Source organism: Ostrinia nubilalis, chromosome 26 (genome assembly GCF_963855985.1).
Source record: "Ostrinia nubilalis chromosome 26, ilOstNubi1.1, whole genome shotgun sequence".
Classification (NCBI taxonomy): Eukaryota; Metazoa; Arthropoda; class Insecta; order Lepidoptera; family Crambidae; genus Ostrinia; species Ostrinia nubilalis.
This window is the reverse complement of record NC_087113.1, coordinates 1,666,531-1,693,784: the sequence shown is the minus strand read 5'-3', so window position 1 is coordinate 1,693,784 and position 27,254 is coordinate 1,666,531. Positions and strand designations below refer to the sequence as shown.

Genomic DNA, 27,254 nt, shown 5'->3' with positions numbered 1-27,254 from the left:
TGATTGTCAGTTTGTATTGAAGACTGGATGCAGGCCGCTACCAACCGTGCGATGTGGAAGTCATTGGGGGAGGCCTATGTTCAGCAGTGGACGTCCTATGGCTGAAATAATGATGATGATGACTGAATAGGCTCCGAAACTACTGTGGACCTATTTGAAAAATTCTTTCACCATTAGTTCACTGAAACGAGTTGAGTAATAAACGCAAATCAATAACAAATCTAGTATAGAAAAAGGTAATAGAAATGTTACTTTCAGAGTTGTCGATATAAACAGACCGGATTCAAGACAGACGAAAACAGCAGGAGACATCAATTTATAAAACGAGGCTGATATTATTATACGAGAAGACACAATGGCCGATGACACGTGTAAAGGAACATTCAAATCATAAGAGATGTTACTGAGTAGAAACATGAAAAGAACTATTATTTCTTTGTATAACTGGTGACCTAGTTTATTTAGTACAGACAGTAAGTTTTCTAATTATATTCCGCTCAAAAAAGATACTAAAAGAGGTCAGACTATTTATATTTTTAGTAGCAATATAGAACCTATTAGTACTACATAAGTTTTCGCTATTTGTACATGAAAGTAATAAGAAGATTCCCCAAATCAATGGTCCGATCAAATTCCTAACGGAGAATGTTCCATCAATTTCTGCCGCTCACAGCTTAAGTATGATTAATTAATTTCTAACCTTAAAGTAAGTACGCACTTCCGTGTAATAACTTCGTATAAATAGATACGAAATTAATATTCAGACTTTGATATTGGGTAAGTACCCCAAATTCTTGGAAATCATATTATTATTACCCCCTTTTAAGCGATAAAATACATTATGATTTCCAGTCCCAAAATCTAATAACACTCGTCAAAGCAAATGGCAATAGAAAAAATAGCGAGCGTTTTGAAAAACTGAATCACCAAATTTCAAAATCATTTCCAACGTTACTGATAATTCAGTTTTGTTAGGTCATAAATAAATTATAGTTTGAAAGCACATCGATTTATTCGAACTACAAACAACAAATTTGTTTGCACTGCGATCTAATTACTAAACATTTTAATACAATTCATGCAAACAGTCCATGTTTGAAACAAATTCAATTATAGAGCAATCAATTTTCAGAATCGGCCACTTTTCTAAACAATTTTGAATATAAATTTAGTACTAGAATTAACACATGTGTGTAATGGGAAAAGAAGAACGGTCACGCCCCATACAAAAAAAACCCAGACCCGACAGAAACGAGACATACCTCAGTTTTTTTGTCATGTCTTAATTAGTTAAATTATATATTTTTTATATTCGAAATCTATGTATAACACCAAAATATTACCCTTTGTTTTTGTTCGGCGTTATACAAAAACTAATACAAAATGCCTATTTATCACCAAAATTGGTAAATGTATCTACCTAAATGTCTATTACAGCTGCTATGGATTGTATCTAGGTGACCTGGAGATACAGCCGGATTATACAGGATGGTTATACATATGGAACGATAAGTGATCTCACTCGATTATTTCTAAACTATACAAGATATCGAAAAAATAGTTACTGATTCTGAAAGTGCTTCACAAGCTCTTTCAATTGGTACCAATAATAGGTTACAGATTATGGAACCTGGTAACATTGAATTTTTGGATTTATTGTAACTTCTCGTTTCCACCCTGTATAATCCAGCTGTATCTCCAGGTCACCTAGATATATTCCATAGCAGCTGTAATAGACATTTAGGTTACCAATTTTGGTGATAAATAGGCATTTTGTATTAGTTTTTGTATAACGCCTGAACAAAAACAAAGGGTAATATTTTGGTGTTATACATAGATTTCGAATATAAAAAATATATAATTTAACTAACTAAGACATGACAAAAAGACTGAGATATGTCTCGTTTCTGTCGGGCCTGGGTCACAGATGACCGTTCTTCTTTGATAAATATTTTCGATGTGATAGCATTGTACTTGCATTGGTTTCGCAGCAAAATACCAATTAATTAAAGCACATTCGAGTTTGACCATTATATACGAGTACCAGCATATCGGAAATTACGGGAAATTCAGTAATGTACGTTTTCATCGGGGCTTAAAGCAAAATTCCGAGAAAATTGCCATTTGGTTCCTCTAAAATGCCAAAGTAAAGCTGATTCTGTAAAATTGCGAAGCCTGTTAAAAATATTCGTACCTACTCGTTTAATGTTAGTCGAAAGATTAATAATGACGATGTTATTAATAACACTTGTGAAACTCGATACTTGAAAGTTTTATTGATATAAAACGACGAGAATCCTCAAATACCCTTCCCCAAAATCTGTTAAGTTGCAAAGAGTTATGAAGTGTTGGTTTATAATCTGATTGGTAAGAAAACCAAAGTGTTAATTTGTTGGGCAAAATATTAAGCAGATGAGAGCCCTTTAGCTGAAATTGGAAACCAAAACTTCCACGCCAGAATATTCCAAGTTAAATTAATTACGACAGTCGACTCATAAACTTATTATTAATTTATTGTAAAAGACGAATCCAATGTGTGATACAGTTTGCAAATCGTATCATAATGCGTATGAAAATTTATAATTACTTCGTTAATGAACTTTGTGATATCAATTGCAGATGTTTACATTACTAAATTGCTTGAGTCTTATGAAAACAGCACCCAATTAACTGAGGTCGTGAGAATTACAGCGTACTCAAAATTTAAAGATTTCACAAGAGCATTTGACAGTGTAATAACGTGAGAAAAACTATTTAACTTAAAACAAACTTAGCTACTCCGATTCTAAGTTAAAACTTACAGCATTCACTTTATTTTGTAGACGAAATTGTTGTGTACGAAAGAAATATATAGGGTGTAATACAGGGAAGCCTTCTCGGCCCACTCTTTTAAAGTTGCGAGCCAAGGAGCGGGTTCGTTTTGTTAAAGTTTTGACGTTAAAAAGAAAGCACAGCTTTTATATCTCAATAGGAGGAACATGCAAAGTTCGCGCAGCTTATTCAAGGGGGAAGTTCGGAATTAACCTGTTTGGTAGGCAGCCACTTCAACGGTCGGAGTTATCTGCATTTTCATTGCTTTTTGACGATACTTTGTTAATCTTGGTAATTACTTCTTCTCCTTGTAAGTTTATTATCTTCAAGCATTAATTTTGTACAAACGAAACTAAACTATGGCTACGTAAGGGCAGTATTTAACTTTTCAGATTTCATATAGCTAATTAAATAAATACAAAAATATATGCTTTAGTTATAATAGAATCATGTCTGATTCGTCTAGATGTTGAAACCGAAGTAAACGTGAGTATATCATTATAATAAGCTTATCATAGATCACTTCTTGAGTTTGAAAAGAGACTTGTGGCGACTACGTCCCACTTACGCCTCATACCAATTGATTAAAATATACTTAATTGTAATACTTCTCGTACAAACTTAAGATGTAAATGCTTTGTTAGTTCTAGCGTGTTAATTTTAGAGCATGGTAATTTTAGTTTCTCACGCACCTGCAATTTTAGGATTTTATTGTCGGAATGTTAAACCCAAGTCTTTTTAGTGTTTCGCCGACGTAACATGTGGTCCATTGTTAGTCTATATAATTATTGCAGGTGTCTGTGTATCAAGCAACACCAACCTTTGTAATGTATTTCTATTGTTTGTTGTTTACTTTGTATTATGTTTGTGCCAACCTTTGCCATGTGTTTCATGCTAATTGTTTTGTTTGTATCTTCGTGTTATTTTTCACTTTGTTTTACGATTGTTACCTGAAAAGGCCGCCGACCGTCGAGAGAAAAACCAATGTTTAGTTTAGGCAGTCAGTACGCAACCTCGGTACCGGTCGGACGCCTTGAAGGCCCATCCTCGCGCTTACACAATACAGTTACCGTCTTACCAGTCTATATGAACTTTTATTTATAAAAACCTACGAACCCTGCTACCCGAGTATAGAGCGCCGACAGTGGTGACCCCGACGTGATCTTACGTGTTTTATTGTGCGCTTAGGGTTTTATCAGGGTTCAGGTTCGCGCCGCGCAGTGATAATTTCGCGCAGTGATAATTTATAGACTTTCTGACAGTTTTTTTTGTGAGTGTAATCAGCGTGTCGTTAAAATGGTTAATAGTCCCGTCAAGAGGGATACGCCACTCGACACATTCGCCGACATCGCCGACTTATTAGCTGAAAACGCCAGGCTATCCAGCCAGTGCACGAGGCCATCGCCCCCAGCAGCGGCGATCTCCACACACATAACTGACGAACGATTACGCCGGCTGGAGGAGAACATGGCGCTTCTCATGAAGAATTTGCAACAGGCGCAAGTAAGCAAGGTAGACACGAGAAGTAACAGGCCACGCGGTCGTTCAAACTCACGCTCGTGTACCTCTTCACGGTCTAGAACTAGACTGACAGACTGGCTATGTTGGGACCATCATCGTTACGGTTCACGAGCGAAGAAGTGCATTGGACCATGTTCCTACAACAAACCACAGCAGGGAAACGCCAGCGGGAGTCATTAACGGCGGGTGACGCAATTTCCCATACACCTACACGCCGCATCTTCGTTACCGACAAGGCCAATAATGTAACGTTCCTCATTGATACAGGGGCCGACCTTTGCGTATACCCTAAAGCACTAGTCCCTACGGCTTGCAAAGCTTCTGCCTACGGATTAGTAGCCGCCAATGGAACTCCAATAGCTACGTATGGTACTATCGCACTGACCTTGAACCTCGGGCTTAGAAGAGACTTCCCATGGATTTTCGTGGTAGCGGATGTACAGAAACCCATTATAGGTGTAGATTTCCTCGCTCATTACAACCTGATGGTAGATGCAAAAAATAAAAGGTTGGTAGACGCGATCACTCATCTTACGGTCAATGGACATGTGGCTGAGTGTGAGCAACTCACTGTGAAAACTTTAAGTGGAACATCACCTTACCTCGATCTACTGTCCAAGTATGTTGCGATAACACGACCAGACGGAGCCATGCAGGAGGTAAAGCACGGAACGAAACACCACATACTGGTGACGCCAGGACCTCCCGTAGCACTCAAACCGCGAAGGCTCGCTCCCGATCGTCTTAGAGCTGCCAAGAAAGAGTTTGATTCGATGGTAAAACTTGGCATCGCTCGTCCATCGAAAAGCCCGTGGGCAGCGCCCTTAGTTATGGTAACCAAGACGACCACATCCTCCACGCCAGAATCCAGTTCATCACCGATTCCGGGAAGTGAAAAGGAGACTGAAGAAAAACATCGTCCATGCGGTGACTACCGAGCTCTGAATGCAAGAACAGTGCCCGATCAGTATCCAGTGCGTCACATTCAAGACTTCGCACAGTGTTTAAGTGGTAGTAAAGTGTTCTCAAAATTAGATCTAGTGCGTGCATTCAATCAAATCCCTATCGCTGAAGAAGACATTCCAAAAACTGCTATCACAACGCCGTTCGGTTTATTCGAGTTCAAGTTCATGACGTTCGGCTTACGCAACGCAGCTCAAACGTTTCAGCGGTTTATGGACGAAGTGTTAAGTGAATTAGACTTTTGCTACTGCTACATAGACGATATTTTAATTGCATCCAGTGACGAAAATGAACATTTAAAACACTTAGAGACAGTATTTAATAGGTTAAGAAAATATGGTGTAGTGATTAATCCTAAGAAATGTGTATTTGGCCAATCAGAGATCGAATTCCTAGGTTATTTAGTGTCAGCCGACGGTACTCGTCCGCTCCCTGAAAAGGTTGAAGCAATACGGACGTACCCACTTCCGACCACAGCAAAGCAGCTACGACGGTTCCTAGGTATGCTAAACTTTTATAGAAGGTGCATACCTAACGCAGCCGCTAGCCAATCTAGTCTTAACGAGCTGCTGCATGGTAACATAAAAGGTAAAACTCCAATTGCGTGGACGGATCAGGCGAGAAAAGATTTTGATGTTTGTAAGGAGAGTCTAGCCCAGGCAGCTTTGTTAGCCCATCCTCGGGACGACGCCGAGTTAGGCCTCTTTTGTGACGCATCAAACAATAGCATTGGAGCAGCTCTGCAACAAAAAGTAGGTAACGATTGGCACCCTATCGCATTCTTTTCTAAAAAGCTTACTACGGCCGAACAAAAGTACTCAGCGTACGACCGCGAACTTTTCGCTATCTATGCTGCAGTCAAACATTTTAGGCATTACGTTGAAGCACGACAGTTTGTAATTTTTACTGACCATAAGCCGATAACCTATGCATTTCGTAAAAAGGAGCAACAGTGTTCACCCAGGCAGTTTAGATACCTGGATTTAATCGGTCAATTTTCAACAGACATACGTCATGTGAGTGGGGAAGACAACGTGCCAGCCGACGCACTTTCACGTATAGAGAGCGTTCGTAAAGGCCTTGATTGGGAATCTCTTGCGAAGTCACAGAAAAATGACACTCATCTTAAGTCGTTGTTAGATTCAAATAACTCGTCATTGCAATTACGACTTCTTAGTTTGCCAGATAGCGACACACCAGTCTATTGCGATGTATCAACTCAACGCGCCAGACCCTACCTTACAGAGCCTTTCAGAAAGTTAGCGTTTAACATACTTCATCAGAATTCACACCCCGGGGCACGTGCAACGACGAAACTCGTTTCACAACGATTCGTGTGGCCCTCAATGAATTCTGACTGCAAAAAGTGGACGAGAGCGTGCTTGGGTTGCCAGCGTTCCAAAGTGTCGCGACACGTTATCACTCTTCCTGGCACTTTCGCACCACCATCTTCTCGGTTTGACCACGTTCATTTGGACATCAGAGCTTGCGCCTCCCAGGTGAGTTTTTATGTAAGAGTGTTACGCCCAACCCAGTGCCTAGCGATTACGTCAACCATCTACGACAGCAGTTTAATAAGTTACAGCCAATCGACGGCACGCGCCATGGCATTAAGAGTACTTTCTGTTTCAAAGATTTGCTGTCGTCCAGTCATGTATTTGTAAGGAATGACGCTGTTAAAGCTCCTCTGCAACAACCCTACGAAGGGCCATATAAGGTAATAAGCAGGACAAACAAAACGTTCGTACTCGATATACGTGGACGCGAAGTCACGGTATCGATCGAAAGACTGAAACCTGCCTATATTCTGAGAGATGCAGAACACCATCCAAACAACCATCCTGACAGCAGTATACCATTGGAGGTAACTTTAGAGAGTGGCCGAGGTCAATCTACCGGTTCCAATGTTAATTCAGGTTCTCCATCTGCAGCTTTACCGCCTATCTCTATCGAACCGGACTTCCCTCGCCGTTCTGGTAGACGCGTTCGTTTTCCAGACTACTACCAAGCAGGCTCGTGTTAGCGTAATTATATCTTTTTTTTTGTGTAATTTTGTTATTTCGTTATTTAGATCACTTGTAGTTTTCTTATCGCGATTGTTGTTTTTGTTCTCGTGATCTAAATCACTGGTAGGGGGGTACTGTGGCGACTACGTCCCACTTACGCCTCATACCAATTGATTAAAATATACTTAATTGTAATACTTCTCGTACAAACTTAAGATGTAAATGCTTTGTTAGTTCTAGCGTGTTAATTTTAGAGCATGGTAATTTTAGTTTCTCACGCACCTGCAATTTTAGGATTTTATTGTCGGAATGTTAAACCCAAGTCTTTTTAGTGTTTCGCCGACGTAACATGTGGTCCATTGTTAGTCTATATAATTATTGCAGGTGTCTGTGTATCAAGCAACACCAACCTTTGTAATGTATTTCTATTGTTTGTTGTTTACTTTGTATTATGTTTGTGCCAACCTTTGCCATGTGTTTCATGCTAATTGTTTTGTTTGTATCTTCGTGTTATTTTTCACTTTGTTTTACGATTGTTACCTGAAAAGGCCGCCGACCGTCGAGAGAAAAACCAATGTTTAGTTTAGGCAGTCAGTACGCAACCTCGGTACCGGTCGGACGCCTTGAAGGCCCATCCTCGCGCTTACACAATACAGTTACCGTCTTACCAGTCTATATGAACTTTTATTTATAAAAACCTACGAACCCTGCTACCCGAGTATAGAGCGCCGACAGACTTAATGTTCGTTTATAATAATTTTCCTTAATTTTCCAGGTCTCAAAGGCATAAGATTGTCTGTGGACTACTTTAGGTACTTTAAATAAAAGTGCATGAAGCAACTTAATCCCTCTGGAGGATTTAAGAAGATGCAGAATTATGTGAACAATTCTAAGGTTTCTTTAGAATTTAAGCTTCGGATTCCTATTTATAGCCTGACCAGGAACATAAAAACCCTGGCATAGAGGCGCGTCAATTGCATTTGATAGTGCAACACTGGGTACAGTCGTACCTGTATTAAATTAATAGGCTAACTTTATGTATCGGGATTCAGGATTATAGGCTAATTTAATGTTTTCATAAATTAACAAAAAAACATAACATTATCTAGGTAAACTGGTTTAAATAAATTAAATGAAACCATCAATCGAGCAAGTAGGATTTTATTATTATTCATCAATAATAACATTCTGAACTTGAATATTCAACTACAATGTCTGCTCATGAACGCTTCAAACTCGGTACTTCTTTCCCAATTCCATAAAATTCAACACTTACAAAGTAACAAAAAACTTTAAAATAGGTAGTTGAAACAAACCACAGCTAATTTTCATAGTTGACTGTACTATACGATAAACATGTCAGTCAATTTGACAACCTTTGTCGGAAACATTATTTAATGAAAATATTGTCCGAACCCTTAGTATTTCTCTTCGACAAATACTTTAACACATTGTGAACCACTTTTCTTTCACGACTATAAAAAGTTTTTAGCAATTTAATTCAGAAAATCAATTGCACACATTTAAAATAAAGTTTGTTTACACTTTGACAGCAATAGACTGACATGCAAGGTGACATATCAATGAAGTTTTCAGTTACTGTTGCCATTAAAAGAAATTAGTACCATTAATTTTCCGCAACATGGCGAGGGTTTTTATGTTCCTGGTCAGGCTATACACTGATTATTAACTTCATTTCGCCGATTATTTACTAACTTTATATTATAAACTTCAAAGGGATTCTGATCTAGGTTAATGATGGAGTTCTATAGTTATAGATTTTAGTAACTTCAAATATTTTAATTAAAATGTCGTCAATAATGTTCTATTCCTACGAGTAATATTATAAATGAAAGGTACTTGTTTGTGACATCTTCCAGATGACACGAAACTAATTAGAAACCGTTTTCATATTATATAATACAGTGTGGAATGCCACAATTTCCGAAAATTCACCATTTTTTGTAAAAAAGTGAAATAATTTTAGATTTCACGGTTTTCCATTCATTTCATTTACGAAGTTTTTGAGAGAAATTTCATCCTTTTAATTAATCTTAATGATCAATGCAATAAAAATACAGGATGTAATTTTGAACAGATTTTAGTCGGTTCGATTCCCGGGTGTGGCAAGCGAATTTTCGGGAATCTTTGAATGTAGTTCTCTTTTTTTTTCAACAGTAGGTATTCTCTTTCCCTTCAGGTGGCACAAAATTTCATCCTGTATTATGGACATAATTCTCAATTATATCCATAATACAGGATATAATATTAAGTATTCTCAATACTGTATGTTCGTCTCGCTTCAAAAATAACTTGGGTAGGGGTAGAACGGTAGAAACCAATCATTACTCATGTCACGCGAAAATGTACGAGTATGTTTTTGGTGTGAAGTATATTGTACGCTAAGTACAGTCGACATCAACCTGCCACAGAAAATATGTATTTTCTTATGTATTTTGAACATCATTGTGTTCCGGCAGTTAGAGGAAGGATACGGGACTATTCCCATTCCCACCTCTCATTCCCACCACTGCAACTCCTGTGTAGCCAGGATCTACAGCTTGACCGCCAATGAAAACCCAACCAGGGAAGGTCAAGTTAGTCCCGGGGGCAAGTTGAACTGTCATTGGACCCGCAACGAAATTAATCAGAAGAACATAAGAGGAGTTTGAAGTTAACGTTCGACAGTTAGAGGTGAGATAGCCAATCCTCTATAGTTGAGGATACCAGGTGAAGCTCGCTTCCATCTTCGGCCTGATCTTCACTATAAAGTTCTTATGTTCCGGCATTCAAAGTTAAAATAACCAGTTCCTCTATGGTTGAGTTATACCAGCTGAAGCTCGCTTCCACCTTCGGCCTGATCATCACTTTCCATCAGGGTGGCCAAAAACTTTCTCATTGTAAATAAAAAAATCCCATAAGTAAGAAAAAAGTTCAAATTCTTTCAAATTTTCAAATTCAAATTTATTTATTTGCCAGAAACAGGTAACATAATGATGGTCAAATATACATAAAATAAAGTCCATGTTTCGCTAAATTCTTTTCACCATCATCATCATTTCAGCCACAGGACTGTTGAACATAGGCCTCCCCCAATGATTTCCACATCGCCCGGTTAGTAGCGGCCTGCATCCAGCGCCACCTTTATGAGGTCGTCGGTCCACCTTATAGGCCGATCAAATTCTTTTATAGAAGTGTATTTTATAAACCCTGATCGATCATACTCAGTATCAATTTAAAATGAGACGTTTTAGATGAATGACTACGGTTTAGGGCTAAAATAATGTTTGGGTTGGGACTTCCAATCCAAGTGATACGTCATTTGATTAGGGCGAGGGTATTACGATATTTCATCTAAATATGCTTCGCTTAAATTCACAATATTTAACTAGTTATTGCCCGCGACTTCGCTTGACTGAAATTCGGTTTGTGAAAGAATGACTCTTATGACACTTATCGTTGTAATTTGACCAATTAACTCAATATCGTTAATTCGTTACTTATAAACAATACTTTAAGATTCTTCAAAATCCGTGTAGAAGTTTATTCGTGAAAAAGTGACAAATAAACATATTTTATATCCATCCATTCATCCATCCATATTCACAAACATTTCATAGAAATTTTCTTTAACAGCAAGTATTACTCTTAAATTATATTAGTGTTATATTAAAGCGCATTAAACTTCATATAAAAGCATTTAACCGTATGTATAAACTTTACTACTTATTTAAACATCTTTCAGCGCGATATAAAAACTTAAAGTCATATAAAATCCCGAACCCATTCTAAAGTTAGACTAGCAGTATAAAGACTGGCTAACATTTGTTCCTAGCGAGAATGCAAATTTTTTTGCTAGTGTTGTAAGAGTTTGTCGATATCGATAAAAATTAAAAAAGGAAGAGTAGCGAAGGAAATAAAGATCTAAATGTAGGTATTTACGATATAACAAAATGTTTCATTATTTATTTACGTACGATTATAAATAATAAATAACTAAGGGAATTATAATAATAAGAAAAGTGTTTCCCTGATTTCAATTCAATTCAAATCAAATTCTTTATTGCTATTTCATTTCTTTTACTAGTTCTTATGTATATTTTATTTAGAAATACATACATTTGTAAATTCAATGTTCTTTAGCGTTTTATCAGTATTTTTTATCTTTTGTTTGTTTCTAACATTAAGCTCTAACAGCGTTTCAACTTCGCCCAACACTGTCGTTATTCGAAACAGAAAACTATCGATACAGCTACATCCCTATTTCCAGTAACTTACAAGAACAGTCCCTGGATAAAGTGTCGATTTTCTTGTGAGATATCTGTTTGAATTTTTAAAGTGAGCCGGATTGAGTTCGGGCAACATTGAAATATGAATTGTGGATCTAAATAAATATCCTGCAGCAGTCAATGCGGTATTTGGCGTGAATTTAGACAGTGGTGTTCGATATTCTTCTATCGTATCGTATAGATTTATCTATAATGATTAATGATTTGATGTTACTTACAACACTACACACTTCACTGGTTGGGTTATTGGCGGTCAAGCTGTAGATCCTGGCTACACAGGAGTTGCAGTGGTGGGAACGAGAGGTGGGAATACTTAGTCCCAATTTTTTTTTGCGTAGTTAGCATATTTTATAATAGTCCAACAGTGTAGGTGTTGGACTGGCTAATTTTAGATATTGCGAGTTTTGCCACGGTGCTCGTGAATATTGTAAATAGACAAATATCATATTGTATGAGTCTGACACCAAATCACTTCCCACTGGATAAGGGTAATTTCCATCAGGGCAATGACCACTTTCCATCAGGTGAGATAGGCACTTACTGGGCAGATAAGTTCCATCCTAGACTGAATCTCACTTAACACCAGGTGCGATTGCGGTCAAATACTGCCTTGTCATAAAAAATAATTGTAATAAAAAATAAATTTAAAAAAAGATGCAGACCCAGAACTTCCTCGTTGTGATTGTAAGTATTTTTTTCAGTGTTGTCGAGTTAATGTAAAAATATATATTCACAAATGGATAACGTGGAAATTAACGAAAAATACTTTGTTTTATTATACTGACAATAGTAATAGAAAAAATTAACAGAAGAAACCATCGAAGTAAGTCAAAAACACCAGACCATTTCGATTCGTTCCCGCGAGCTAGACAAAGGGAATAACAATGAAGTTTTACAGCTTTCATAGCATATCCTCGCCAGGGCTGCTAGCTCAGACTTCGGTTGGGAATCTTAACTTTTACTTGCATAGGCAAAGAATACTTAATAGGTACTTGCCAGCAGGCCAACTTACTTTCCTTAGGGTTTGTTCACACGGAAATCCAGTTTTTCCAACAATCCCGCAAAATCGGACTGTCGTGTCTCGCTCAGGTAATCAATCGCACAGGTGTGTTTGAAATTAGGATTACAAATTCGATTAGGATTTCTTTCTCAGCACTGGCCCATTTATTGTCCCGAAGCAGTGGTAGGGGTTAATACTGGGACGTGTAAAAGTGCTTTTTGTAAGCCTACTTGCAAAAATAAATGAGTTTTTTATGAGAACGGGTCGGTTTTTTGCAGGACACTGCAAATGGTATATTCGTGTGAACATTAGGGCTGGTTTCCATTTCCACAGAGACATTCCAATTTTGCAGAAACTGTTTTTGCAAGATCCCGTTTAGTAGTTTAATTAAAGTGTCTTAATATTAGTTTTGATGGCATACTTTATAAGCCACCAAAGGCACTTCAATCATTTGTGTCGATAGATCCTACAAATTTAAAATCTTTAAAACTCTCATCTTGCTTCTACAAAGACTTGTAACTTCAAACAATCTACTTCACAGACCACTTCACCCTTATTTGCAAATTTAACATTTTTAAGTACAAATAAAAACTTGCTCACCACCAACCCTACGGAACTCATCCTACCCACGCAATCTCGCCCTTATATAAAATTTGCAAGTACGCGAGAAGTTATGTTTTTCTCCTTAACCCTTCTAAAATATTGATGGAACGGCACCCGTGTAAAGAACGAAGCACACTTTTCAACCTGGAAACGAATCAACACCGTATCAACTCGAGGCGGTCAGTATTCTTTGTATGAAACTCCGCACTGCAACGATTCGACAGCGCGAGGACAGGCGATACGGTGTTGATCCCTTTCCGGGATGATAAGTGTGCTATGACCGTATATCTGCCTATAAAAAAGATGTACAGTATCGGTAAGGGTTAAAATCTTTACAAAAAGTTATTGATAACGCAACTGGGGTCAAATGGGATATAAAATTGGCGAGGGTTCGCGGAATAGTGCTGTGGAGTTATGGTTCGATTATAGTCGATGACATCATTTGACGACCCCAAAATTTACACGATATTATTTCTTTCACTTATACATAAAAAAAATGTTACGGTAGCGGGACTAAGGCTGAGTTGCGCCACCTAACTTTCACCGTAATTATAACGATAACCGGTGGTTTTTGTATGGACTTTAACAGATTTTTGACGTTTGTCAAAGTTAAAGTAAGATGGTGCAACCCAGACGAAGTCTTTTATGAAGTAGTTGTAGTTTATTTTTTTTTCAAAAGAATAGTGATAAGCTGTAAAAACTTGATCGTAAAGCAATCGATACTAGTAACATGCAAGTATCGATAAAATAACAACACACCACTATTACGGACGGGTTAAATAAAGTTTATGCGTTATACGGGGCTGTGTTCTAATGCAACTTTATAGGTTTTCTGTTATTTGTTTAATTTGTTTTACTATTGAACGTTTTTTGCTGTTATGCTCATAGTAATGAAATGTATGTACCTACTAATGTAACATACAGGAATCGCTTAAAAAAGATTAGTATGAAAATATTTGGCAAAAATTTTAACGAAATCAAAAATCTGATTACTGAACCACGAAAACCAAATTCAGGCTACGCAAAGTAGTTAAATCCTAGGAAATTGTACTAAATCAATCTCTTAAATTCAGAAATTTTCTATTTTATAAGCACTATCTAGGAATCGAACCCAGTACTTAGAGCTGTGGACCTTTGAGAATAACCCGTATCAAAGGGTACCAACTCTTTAACAAGCAGTCCATGACATGGTCTATTATATCCAATGATTATTTTTTATTACTTGTGCACGGTTAAACCCACAACAAGTCGTTTAAAGTGAAAACTCTTGTTTTCTATAAGAGCCCGTTTACACTTGTTAAATGAGATTATACAGTAGTATTGTACAATAAAGAATTTTGTCCACTACACATAACTACACCTCCATGGTTCATAATGTGAGAGATATACTCTCAACTTTTTTTTTATCCACATCGAGGAAGCTCTTAGCCTGTATCTCACCTGATGGTAAGTGATGATCAGGCAATCAATGATCAGTTCTGATTCCCTTTTTCAGCCTTTTACTATCATAAACCACCTTTAAACTGCAGCTCTGAATAAAATTAGCAAGAAACTGCTGAAGAAGTCTAGCATAAAAAAAACCGATATAATTTCGTCAATCTTAACGACACATTTGTAGTCTGAAATCGATAAAATGTCACGATAAACTTTCATTCTAGCCCGGCTTACTTCAGGTTCTTTTGAGACACATATTCTCTAAATCTGAAATTATCCACATTTGTTTTAAACTACAGTAGTTAAATAATCAATTTTATATCCCCCGTTAAGTGTGAGCGTCCCAACTACCTTTCTAATGGGATTAAACTGCATCTGCAGTTCTAAATGTGTTTTTGTTCTCAACTCGCACCGCACTGTTGCTGTAAGTGTCTTTATAACCAGTTAAAACATGAGCGCAATTGAAAACGGTTGGGTATTTTATTTCTTTTCTTTTCAGCTAGCTTGTGGTTCTTTTTGGTTATTAAGTTAGTGGCTTTTATTCGAGATTAGGTTCTTCGGTTAAATTATCTTAACTTATCTCAAATTATAACTATTTTCTGAATAGATAATTAACTTTTTAAAAAAATAAAACCGACTTCAAATGCGTGAACACAAAAAAAACTAAAAATTAAAAATATTGCGTATAAAAAAGTTCATCCCCAATTTTCCACCCTTGGGGGTGAAATATTTTCTTCAAATTCGCATGAAACCACCCTTTTGATAATACCTATTCAACAAAAAAATAATCGTTCAAATTGATTTATAATCGGCGGAGATATTGCGTATAAAAAAGTTCATCCCCAATTTTCCACCCTTGGGGGTTGTTTTTTCTATTATTAAATTTAAATGGGACCACCCCTGAGGTATTACCTATACGCCGAAAAAAGATTTGTTCAAATCGGTTCATAATTGGCGGAGTTATCGCTTAACAAACATAGAAAAAAAAAAAACATACGGGTCGAATTGAGAACCTCCTCCTTTTTTGAAGTCGGTTGAAAAGACAACATAAGTAAGCATAGCAACAATGTTTGCTAAAAATTGCACTTTGAAAAGGAATAATAGGCTATATATCTGTGGCAAAATAAAACTAAAAGGGAGTGAAATCAGAAGTTTAACTTTGTGAGAAGAATCAATATTTTATTTAGTGCTAGCTTTTGCCCGCGGCTTCACCCGCGTGAAATTTATTTTGTCACAGATCGTCATAATTTATAGCCTATATGTTATTATGGGTTATAAACAATAATACTGTAAAGTTTCATAAAAATCCGTTCAGTAGTTTTTGCGTGAAAGAGTAACAAACATCCAGAAATCCACACAAACTTTCGCATTTATAATATTAAGTAGGATAGTAGGAAGTAAAAGAAATATAATTAATTATTCATAATTATCACGGTTATTAAATTTTTAGCGTTTGGAGTCGCATCTCAAACTAATTTGAAAATTATAAATTGTGGGTTCAATTCCCGCCTTAGGCAGTTCGATTTTTTCAAGTTATTTATAATTTTCATAATTATCACGTTCTTTTGGTAAGCAATAAATAGTTTTAGTGATAAAAATTCATGAAAAAATCCACGCGAACGAAGCCACGGTCCGAAGCCACTAAAACTAGTAAACAAGTCAACCAAACATAAACTTTAACCTTTCAATACCAATAAAAAGCCCGTTAAACCCGCTCACGAAATAACCCTTGAAATAAGGGTTCAAAATTTATAATTTCGGCCCTACTACCACATGCAAAGAAGGTCCCAGATATATGGCCCCCACTATTGCTTATTGGATACGGAACCCGAGAATTTGAATAAAAGGTCTCTCGTAAAATAGTCGCCTTCCTATTACAGAGATAGTGATGGGACACCGGACAGATATCGATAAAAACGCAATGAATAAAGTCGGTTATAATTTGAAGTTTTATATGGCGGGGTTGGTTTTATTGGATTTAGGGATGGAGCTGTATTGATATTAAATATTGTTATTACGAATTCGGATACAAGTTTTGTTTGTATGGGATCGGTCGTTTTTATCTTACACACACATACAAAAAGAGATATTTTGCTATCTACATATTATTGATTTTTTATCTATGTTAAAAATTTACGAAAGAGAAAAGGAAGTCTTCTTCATAGTACAAGCAAAACATTTGTTTTATAAGTAGGTACCAACTATTACCTAATTTAAAGCCAATCAAGAGTATTTTACTCGAGTTACCTATTACTTATTTTTCAGTTAGTTACCATGGTTTTCTTACTGTAATGTAATAAATATACCTTTACCCGTATATTTACAACCCAAAAGCTGGGAAAAGCTAATAGATTCTACCCCATTGTAGATAATATCTACACCCTGAGTAGATTGTGATCACAAGATCAGCAAAATCTTACAAAAAATACGGGGAACTGAGCCTTTACATAAAAACACTTGAGTAACGGACACGTAAGGGAAATCACTTAAAATTCGTCCACTGACTTTATGAATGACCACAATAACTGTACATTAACCCATAATTAAGTATGATTACGATCATGATTATGTCACTGACTTAATCATGTTATTAATCAACTTTCGATTATAAACTTCGATCCCACGGTAGTTTAAAATAATGTTTAAATAAACATTTTCTTTAGTATACATTTCATAATAATTATACTCGCTCCAGTATAAAACGCCAAGACTTTAACCCTTAATACGACAGTGGGAATATAGTTCCCACCATATTTTGAACTTTATTCCATTGTCTTAAGGTCCAAAAACAATGAAAATATGGACTTGTTATGCCCGTTAAAGACTCAAAAAATCTCCAAAAGCGTGAATCCGCACAATAAGATGTAAATTAAATTTTATTGGTTGATTATTTCATTTCATTCCCACATCTCATTATTCAATAAAAAGTACGTTCTGAATACTCGATGAGGGTAATAATGTAATGAATTATTCATTAAATCATTATTTTTGAGACTCGAAAAGGCATCTGACGATCGATTTCATTAAAATATTGGTAATTTTCAATGAGCTAGTTAGGCCAATACCTATTCATTTCTTTGATTTGACATCAAAACAAAGGTATTGAAAGGTAAAAGCAGATTAGAATTATTTTTTCACACTGACAGGCGTTTGAGTTTCTTCCGCCACTTTTTATCAGCACCAGCCAATATGTTATCCCGATATGGTGATAGGGCAAACTATATTTAGACGTGCTTAATACCCTGAAAAGGGCCCACATACTAAAAATAATTTAGTCTCTCATCTATTTCTTTATTACTATCTCTCTCTCATCAAATTCTAACTTAGATTTTAGCTTAATCCTACATCTTAATTTTAACTCAAACTAGCTTTAATCATCCGGTTAATTACTCCACGAGATAGGCATTACAAAATTCTCATAATCTCAAGTCATTAATGTTGGTAATTATTATACAGGGTGTCCCAAAAACAATGGATAACCCTGCAACTATCACTAGGCCTCCTCATGATCTCTTTAATATCAAATTTTGACCATGGTAAAAATATCCAATTTTCAAGTTTTTTTTGGATATATTTAGTAAATTTTACCCTGAGATTCGTGTTTCTCATGCAATTCAACAAATTAGTTCAAAATTATGAAAAAAATATAGAAAAAAAAGAAAAATTATATCACATTGCAAAATCTTAAAATCTCGAAAACCATGATATTTTTTACGTGTTCTATTTAAAGATATAGTTATGATAAGATAGTGAGGCTTATCCATACTTACATTGTTTTGGTACACCCTGTATAAACGTGGTATACAAAGCTTAAGTATTCATGTTTGCTGATCACCCGTTCAATTTCCGGCCACCGAACTTTGCTTATTAAAATCAATGCCTAGATTCTCTGGAAAAATCTGTGTATAACATCTCAGCGGTTTAGTGATGTGCAAATGTACCACAAATTATAATATATCGATGTTTTGTTATCGATTGCGGAGTGGGAATTTCTTTTGACAACAATTACTTACATGAAATGTAGCAATAAAGTAAATTTCGTTAGATAAATCGGTCTTATGACTTCATGGAAACGTTTTAAATTCTCATAGCATACGAATTTCTTAGCCATTATTCGAATAACTTTTTAACGATCAAAATACGAGTATAATAACACGAACAAAGAAAAATCATTTACGTTAATTAATCAAGTGATAGGTACATCCTAGAGTTATTATTTGTCAGGGTATTGAAACTAACAAAACTCTTTACGATACTCCTTTGTTTTATGATTAACAATGGAGTAAAACGTAACGTTAATTGTAAAGGTTCAAATTCAAATTCAAATCCATCATCGCATGGAAAAAGTGAAACTGAAGGAAATATTAACAACGCAAAAATACGAAGTCTTTAAATAGACTTCAGACGTAGGTCGGCCGTAGTAAGGACAATCTGTTCAGGTGGGGATTCTTGGATGGCTCAAACTTGGAATTTCAAATTTTACAGAAGGTATGGGTTGTAAATGGTATAAACAGATCGATAAATCACTTATCCAGTCACATCACTAGGCTTGTTCAATTCTGAAAGTACATCTCAAAGGGCAAGATAGTATTAATGTTCCAAGTTGGTAACGCCAAAAGTTTCGTCTTCATTATACATCCGACCTGTTCTGATGACTTTGAAATTCCTTGTTTTTGCTATCTGCCACTGTTAAATATTAGCAAGATATTGTCTAGCACAAAAGAGTTTGGAATGCTTTGTGAAGTTTCTGTAATGGCGTACTAGGTATTGTGCTATGTGTATGATAGTAGGTAATTAAAATAATTTGTGTTGGTGAAATACTTACCCGAGATATTCTAAAATTTGTTACAGAATCGTAACAAGGTCATCCATTACATTTGGTTGTAAGATAATATAATAATATTTATAAGTAGATTTAACATCAAAGAGACAATATAACTTTTTTCGACCCAAATGTTTTACTTACAGAAAAACAGCCTAGAACTGTATTGCCAAAACTCTTCTGAGATGTAAGTAAACGATTATCTATACCTATAACTATAAAATAACGCAATAAAAGCATCGATAACTGCCCATCCCTATCTTTACATAACGCCAAACCGAAGCAAGTTACATTCCCTTTAATTCCAAACGTCAGTGTTGAAATCATCCAATCCTTTACATATAAAGGTCTATGTGCCCCCTGAATCATGCCTAAACCTTTCATAGTACCCCCACTTTCAACGTACAAGACTTTTCGCTTAAGTGTTACGTAAGACGTAGGTATATTTTACGCGGTATGATTTAAGGGTTAAATGTATAGTGATGGGCCATAACTGTCTATTGGAGGTCTCGATGAATAGTATTTATGATAATAATAATTGAAGTGTATTTTAGGAGGGATTTTTTCCGGAAAGTGTGGCGCTATTTTAATTTTTGTGCTCGATTGTTTTGGTACTTGATTAAAAAGGTGGGAGTAGATATTGAAACGTGGTATATGTAACTGTTGTTTAGGTACATTTAGATTTTCTGTTGTATCACGAAAAAGCTAGAAATTTGAAAAAGTCGTACAATCGCCTTTTCCAAATAAATTTTATAGAGAAGATGCTTTGTCATGAAAAGTTTATCCGTATAATAATCTTCCTATCTTGAGAAACTCGGAAAAGTATGGGTACTTACACATTAATATTTTATCTACAAAAATAAATAAGTACTCCCACATAATACACCTACAACATAATCTTTGCGATTCTTCTTTTCTAATCGTGTGGGTTGTAATACAATTTCTGAGACTTGGTGTGAAACTTTCTAAGCCGCTGTAGGCGTCGACATGGCTCAATTGGACAGCTTGACATGCCCTGTGAAACGCAGAATCCTATTTTCGGACAATTTAGTTAATAAACCAACAGTCTAAGCAAACTAGGAATACATTGAGATGATTCATCTGAGTGTTTCATATTTGAGAACTCTAGATTTTTTAAAGAAAAGCGCCCGAAACACAGGAGCTTTTTCAAAATTAACCTTAGTTCTGTCCTAAAAAAAACGTATGATAAAATACTTATCAATTGCATGAGCCAATCCAAACATTATTTCGTATGGTATTCGCACAAATAACTTTAGCGGGAAATTATTTCCCAGTATTTGATTAAGGGTTAAATAATTGTACCTCGTTTTGCCATTTCCAAATTAAAATAAGAATGAAGTCTTATAAAAAGGATTGAAGTATTAATATCATTAGCAAAGATAGACTTTAGTTATTGATTATTTTTACCCTTGAAAGATAGCCCAAAGATTACAGACTTTGCGAATAATTTCTCGGTCGGTTACCAGGCTCAGAGTAAATTAATTAATTGCAAAAAGCTATTCCATCTTCATGATTGATTGAATTTGATTTTAGCGATATCATCCTTTGGTTATTTCTGTAATTCAATTTGCGGTGAAAAATTGGCTTACTGAGCGGTATTTACTTAACTAGCGGTTAAAATATTTAACTTTATTAGTGAAACTAGCGGCCGCCCGCGACTTCGTACGCGTGTTTCTCGTTTTACTCCCTTAGGGATGGAGTTTCGTAAAATCCTTTCTTAGCGGATGCTTACGTAATAACATCTCCCTGCATGCCAAATTTCAGCCCGATCCGTCCAGTGGTTTGAGCTGTGCGTTGATAAATCACTATGTCAGTCAGTCACCTTTGAGTTATAATTTAGAAAGCTGTTTGGGCTTAGCGGGATTTGACCTGCAACCGCAGAAAAAAGTTTAGGGAAGGTTCTTACGATGAGAAAAGACTTCTTAATACTGAAGGTTCGGCCAAACCAACGCGTGCAACCTGCGGGCGAGATGGGCGATCCCACTGATTTTTACTCATCGCCATTGCCATCGCGCACGCAGGCTGCACGCTTTGGTTTGGTCGAATCTTGACTAATATTCATCAAAATACACACTATAATAAGTTTTATTGAAGCTCACTTCGTGTTCGGCCTGATCATCACTTCCCATCAGGTGATATGCAGGCCAAGAGCTTATTGTTTAAAAAAAAATTTCAGCATTTCCGCAAAAAACGTTTCACTGATTTGAATTGTCCTTAAGTGATAAACATACCTTTACAGGTACATTTTGTAACTTGTAAAACAAACGACACATTTCTGTGTAAATCCAATCCATCCTAACCGCTCCTGATTCCCAAGAAACACGAGTTACATCCATTACACACTCATTTCATGTTACCACGCCCTTTAAAGGTCACGTCAAGGTACATTTATAAATCTTAAGTCTTATTCTTACCAATAAGACAAAAGCCGCACGATAAAAATAACTTATCTGGATGGAAAACAAAAGTATGTATAACGTAAGTTTAGAAATGTCAGATTACTCCATTTGGATTATAAGTTAAATATGAAAAGAAAATATTTCATGCTTATCAATTTGTCCAGAAATCCATGTGGAACTACTACATTAACTTTCAATTGACTTATTTTTTGCAGGTAGGCTTTTCAAAAGCGCTTTTAGACGTCCTCTAAATGGTATAGCTTACCCTACTGCCACTTTTGAACAAAATGGGGAGGACCCTGTTGAACGAACTACTATTACTTTTGGTTACTATTATGTCACTTATGGTAGTACACCACTCACTGACACACCACTTAAAGCTATAAAGCCTCCATAGATTGTTGATTTACTTAAATCAATAGAAATCGGTCACTATTCGACATCTAGTATTTATTGTCTAATAGTTTATTGATTTTATAAAAACAGCATCTAATTTTATAGTCAACTAAAAACGAAATATAGGTTCTTCGCGCTACAAAGAAATCACGTTTTTTTTATAGAAGTTCGTTGTGAATCAGAAACCTATGATAATCGTGGCACAATACACCATAAATACTCGTATTCTTCTGTCCGTGTGTTAGTCACCTAACTCCTCCTAAACAGCTGGACCGTTTTGTTTGAAACTTTGTATGTACATTTCAATGGGTTCCTGGATGGTTTGAAAACACAATTAGATCCGTTGGGTGGCGCTACTGTTACCTGGTGGTACTTTCACCGGGTCAGCTAAAGCCTGGTCCGTGAGCACGTAGAATTTTGTCCATTGACCCCAAGCTACCCATCCTTATCGCTCGCGCGTAATTATGTTGCTGTCGCGCTCGCACACTCACTGCGGGCGCCCGTCGCACAGTCGCAACAGCAATATAATTACGCGCGAGCAATAAGGATGGATAGCTTGGGGTCATTGGACAAAATTCTACGTGCTCATGGACCAGGCTTTAGTATAGATCGTGCCATCCATGAAGACGCGCCCTATCTATAATATAATTTAAGCAAAATATTCAAAACTACTTACATATTACAGTCAGCGTGGCGTTCGCCCTGATGACCTTGTGCATCTGGGCAGGTCCGACCTGGCACTGGTACTCCGCATCGTCTTCCAAAGAAGCGTTGACGATGCGAAGGTTGTAGACTCCATGGCGACGGTCCCCGAACATGGTGTAGCGAGGGTAGCCGGGGATGACGGAGGAGAACCCTGGAAGAAAGATCATGATGAGAAAGGGAGTCTTATATTTATTTATTTATTTAAGGATAGTACACAGCACAATATCAATCTGTAATAACAATGTTATTTAGATTATATTATATTATATTAAATTTATATTATACAGTTACAAACGATACTTGCTCAAGAGAAGCGAAAAATCGAACGCACATCGTTGAATAGAGCTCTGTGATTGGTTCGTGGGACCCTGTGCGTCCAAGCGCACTGTGAGACCTCATATCAATGATTGTATATACGAGCGTTAGAGAGCTTAAGAAGGACCACGATGAGAGAGAAGTCGATGATTTGGCAATGAGTTTCTAAAATAATACACATATTTTTCGATAAGAAGAAGATAATCTTGACAAATTAATACATATTAATACATGTAAGGAAAGTGATGTAAATAACGATTGAATCACAAAACAAAAACTTACGAAGACATCACTTAACAAATTACACAATTTTAAAACTAGGTCAATAAGAAATCTAACTAAAGATTATGAGCCTTTTCACATAGAAGTTAAAACAAAACAAAAGTTCACAGAGATGAATAAAGTAAAGAAATCTCTTTCAACTTAACTACTAAATTACTATTATTTATTTTATCTGCCATAGTTTTTCAATAATAATATAATCTACACCCGATATTGTTGCTTCCATAATTTAATTTGGGAGCAATATTTTTAAAGGTTTTTTTCTTCTTCTTCTAATTAATGTAACAAATTCGTCACGGCCACAGCTATCACGCGCAAATTGTATATTAGTATTTCCTGTAATCTTTCAATTGAAATTAATTTGATAGGTACCTACTGTGATATTAAATTTCAGACAAATACTAAATTACTAGAACTGGATCAAAAGCGCCCTAATGAAAAATATCTAACAATACAGCTAATATTCAAGCTAACTTTTTCATATCGTAAGTCTTCGCAAAATATTAAATTATCTGTCAAAAGTCTTTTTATTTCAAATAAAACCACAAGATCATGTTCACAGAATTTGGCAAGATCAAAAAGTTGATGTACATAAGATACGAAAATAATTGTTATTTTAAGAAGCTTTCGCAAACATGTTTTCTAAGACTGAGATATTGAGATTTTTCAATATACTTAAAGTTCGGCCAAACCAACGCGATCAGCCGGCATGCAGCGATGGCGACCAGACTTAAATGCATTGATTGCCATTGCTGCACGCCGGCTGATCGCATGTGATCGCGTTGGTTTGGCCGAACACACATGCGAAACCTTTACAGAAAATAAAATAATGGTTTTATTTATTTCAATGGACATCCTCATAGCTTAAATATGTAGCAAAGTAGGTGGTAACTTAAAAGAAACTAGCCTGTTCATAATTTAGTCTAATTAAACGAAGTGTGAGACAGGCAGACAGACGACCTAAAGAAGATGGCTGGATTAAATACATGCTCTATAACGTTCTTTGGAAGACGCTTATGACCAATTTCTAAATCAAACTCTTTATTAGTGTTTAGACTCTTTTCAGGACACTCATACCTAGCTATGGACTACAATTCGCTTAAAAAAGCGGACAGAATACGGCCCAGATCAGACATCTTGTATGCTAATAGTGATTGCAATACAAGGAGTCACACAAGGTTCGACACTCGTACCGCTACTTCTTCGCGTGACTTACATCCACGGTATCGATTTCACCGATTCATCATAGATTTCGTGCCTTTTCTACTTAAAATTACTTGGTACCGCACTCGGCCTGTGACTAAATAATTTTCAACGTCCAAAATTACTTTTGTACCATCGGATTTAGCACGGGCTTCGATTGCGTCATAGATTGTGTTAATTGTTTTTACTTGTTTCGCTGGCGTGAGATTGATTTTCGTAATCTCATACAAGTTTCAATTTTTAAATTATATTGTAATATTATTAGTCAATCAACACTTTGGTGAACGAAGCTTAAAATTCGATTTGATTTCAGGCTTAAATTTAATTTTTTTTTATTGGTTAACTTTAGTGCTTAAATTGAATGTCAGCAATCCTAAATTTTCTTTGACTGACAATGATGATGATTGAATCGAGTCACTAGCCTTGTTTAATACGGACCTTAGATCCCAATCATAGGAAAGTTTTGATGTTGTTTGTATTGAAACTACAAGACAGAGTTGAAAAAATATTTCACAATAAGAATCCTACAAAATTCCTGATGAACATAGGCGGTATAAAGTTCGCCGTATCAACTAGTACCTTACCGTTCTGCGAATTCAGTTGTTTACGAGTTGATAAATAAATATCTAGGTTAGGTTTAGATATTTTTCTTTCTAGTTTTATTTTGTGTAGGGTTTGAACGTACAGACGATGATATGTCAAGTGAAACGTTGTGGTTTCTTATGTAGTTGAAATAAGATCGAATTTCCACCGAAAATGTACAGCTTCAAGTGCTGTACAATGCAGGACGATACAGTGCAGGCAACAGAATACAAATGCATGAATGAGCCAATTTGGCCCGGGCCAATTGTCGGATGGCAGGTGACGCCCTGTGCTAGGTGCTACTCTGTTCTCTACGTCATTCAAAGATTCGAATATACCCATCTCTTTCACGCAAAGCTAGGTGCTAGGATGAGGGATAGTGAAAGGTGGACCCGAAAATTCATTACGGATTTGCTTGTGGTGCTACTTCACTTTCTATAAAGTCATCCAAAGTTTAGCATCCATCCCCTTTGTGCGAAGCAAGATGCTAGCATGAGTGATAGTGACAGATAGACCTGAAAATACACACTGATTTGGGAGTAGGTCCACCTTTGAGGTTTAAGACATAAGATAAGGGATCAAGTAATGCACTTTTTTGACGGTTGAAATTTTGAAAATAAAGCAACGGAATCAGAACTTGAGACAGATCTTATAAAAAGTTAAGGTCAGCTCCGTGAAGGTATGTCAGTGAAGATTGAAGAGATAGTTCATTGGTAAGATGGTGGTCAGCGCAGGACCTTTCATTGTGGAAACTTTGTCCAGCAGTGGACGTCATTTGGCTGAAACAAACGAAGATGGTGGTAGCTAGCTAGGATAGTGGACTTAGAATAAGCCCTATACCAAACGAGCAGATAATTTTGTCCTCACTGGGAAAATCTGGGAAAACATCTAGGTCATTATTTACCGCTTCTGATTATCATGGTTGTATTTCAATATAGACTATAATGGCAAGATTGAATCTACTTTGGACTAATTGTGGAGAATGTTGAACTAATTATTGTTCTAGGTACCTATTAGTATTGTGAAAATTTCTTGTTTCATCTCAAAACAAATCGCTTGAACTCCTAACACAGACGGATTTCACTCCACAATCAAGTGCATGGACGCCAAAGCTAACCCGTTTGTATGGGAGAGCGTGCGACTCGTTGGAGACACAATACGTAGCGCTATCACACATTATAATCCAGACTTGCAGGTAAACACTGGAACTTTATCTTGTTGTAATAAAGGCCATTTTTCAACAAAAATATAGCCTGATGTCATCGAGTTTCAAGGATAGAGAAACTATCGTAAGCTAAATTATCGCTCTATTTTGGAAATTAAAACGAAAGTATGTCATCTTATCAGACTATTGAAGCATGCAGCGCTAGATAGCTCACAGAGTTATACACTACGTTTTCCAATCCGTGGTCGCCACTCGAGAACTTTTCTGACCCAACGGGTATCAGTTCTACGAGCTATGTGCACTTAAGTATAGCAATTCTGCGGACTATGTCGGTCACTTTGTTTTTCCTGTGGATCTCATTTCTGATTAGATCACGCAGGGAAACTCCGAGAATAGCACCCTCCATCGCGCTTTGGGTGACCTTGAGCCTTAGGTCCATAAAAAGCGACTACGTGCTCCGTACTTATGTCATCGCTGGCAACAGACACTGGTCAAAAACTTTTGTCTATTGAGGAAGTGCTGTTGCCTTTTTGGCCATGTTGGTAGATTTCTTTTGCTCATTGGTGGCTTTAATGGCCTGATCTCTTCGAGCCTTGCGTAGTTCAGGTATCATGTTCCTTTTGGCCATCACATCGCTCAGGAACTTAAGGTCCTATGTGCCCTAGATGGGGCAGAGGGCGTCCACAACAGTCCTCCAACGTGTTCGGTCATAGCTGATGGAGTAAAGTTATTACTGT

At 36.5% G+C, this 27,254-nt stretch overlaps 1 protein-coding gene across 1 annotated transcript in view; it reads right to left on the bottom strand.

Annotated features, from left to right (window-relative positions):
- Positions 1-27,254, bottom strand: part of LOC135084396 (nephrin) — a 304,519-nt gene that overhangs the window by 257,839 nt on the left and 19,426 nt on the right. The window contains exon 3 of the mRNA XM_063979170.1: positions 22,942-23,121. Coding sequence (XP_063835240.1) covers positions 22,942-23,121 — 180 coding nt within the window. The remainder of the gene's footprint in view (positions 1-22,941; positions 23,122-27,254) is intronic.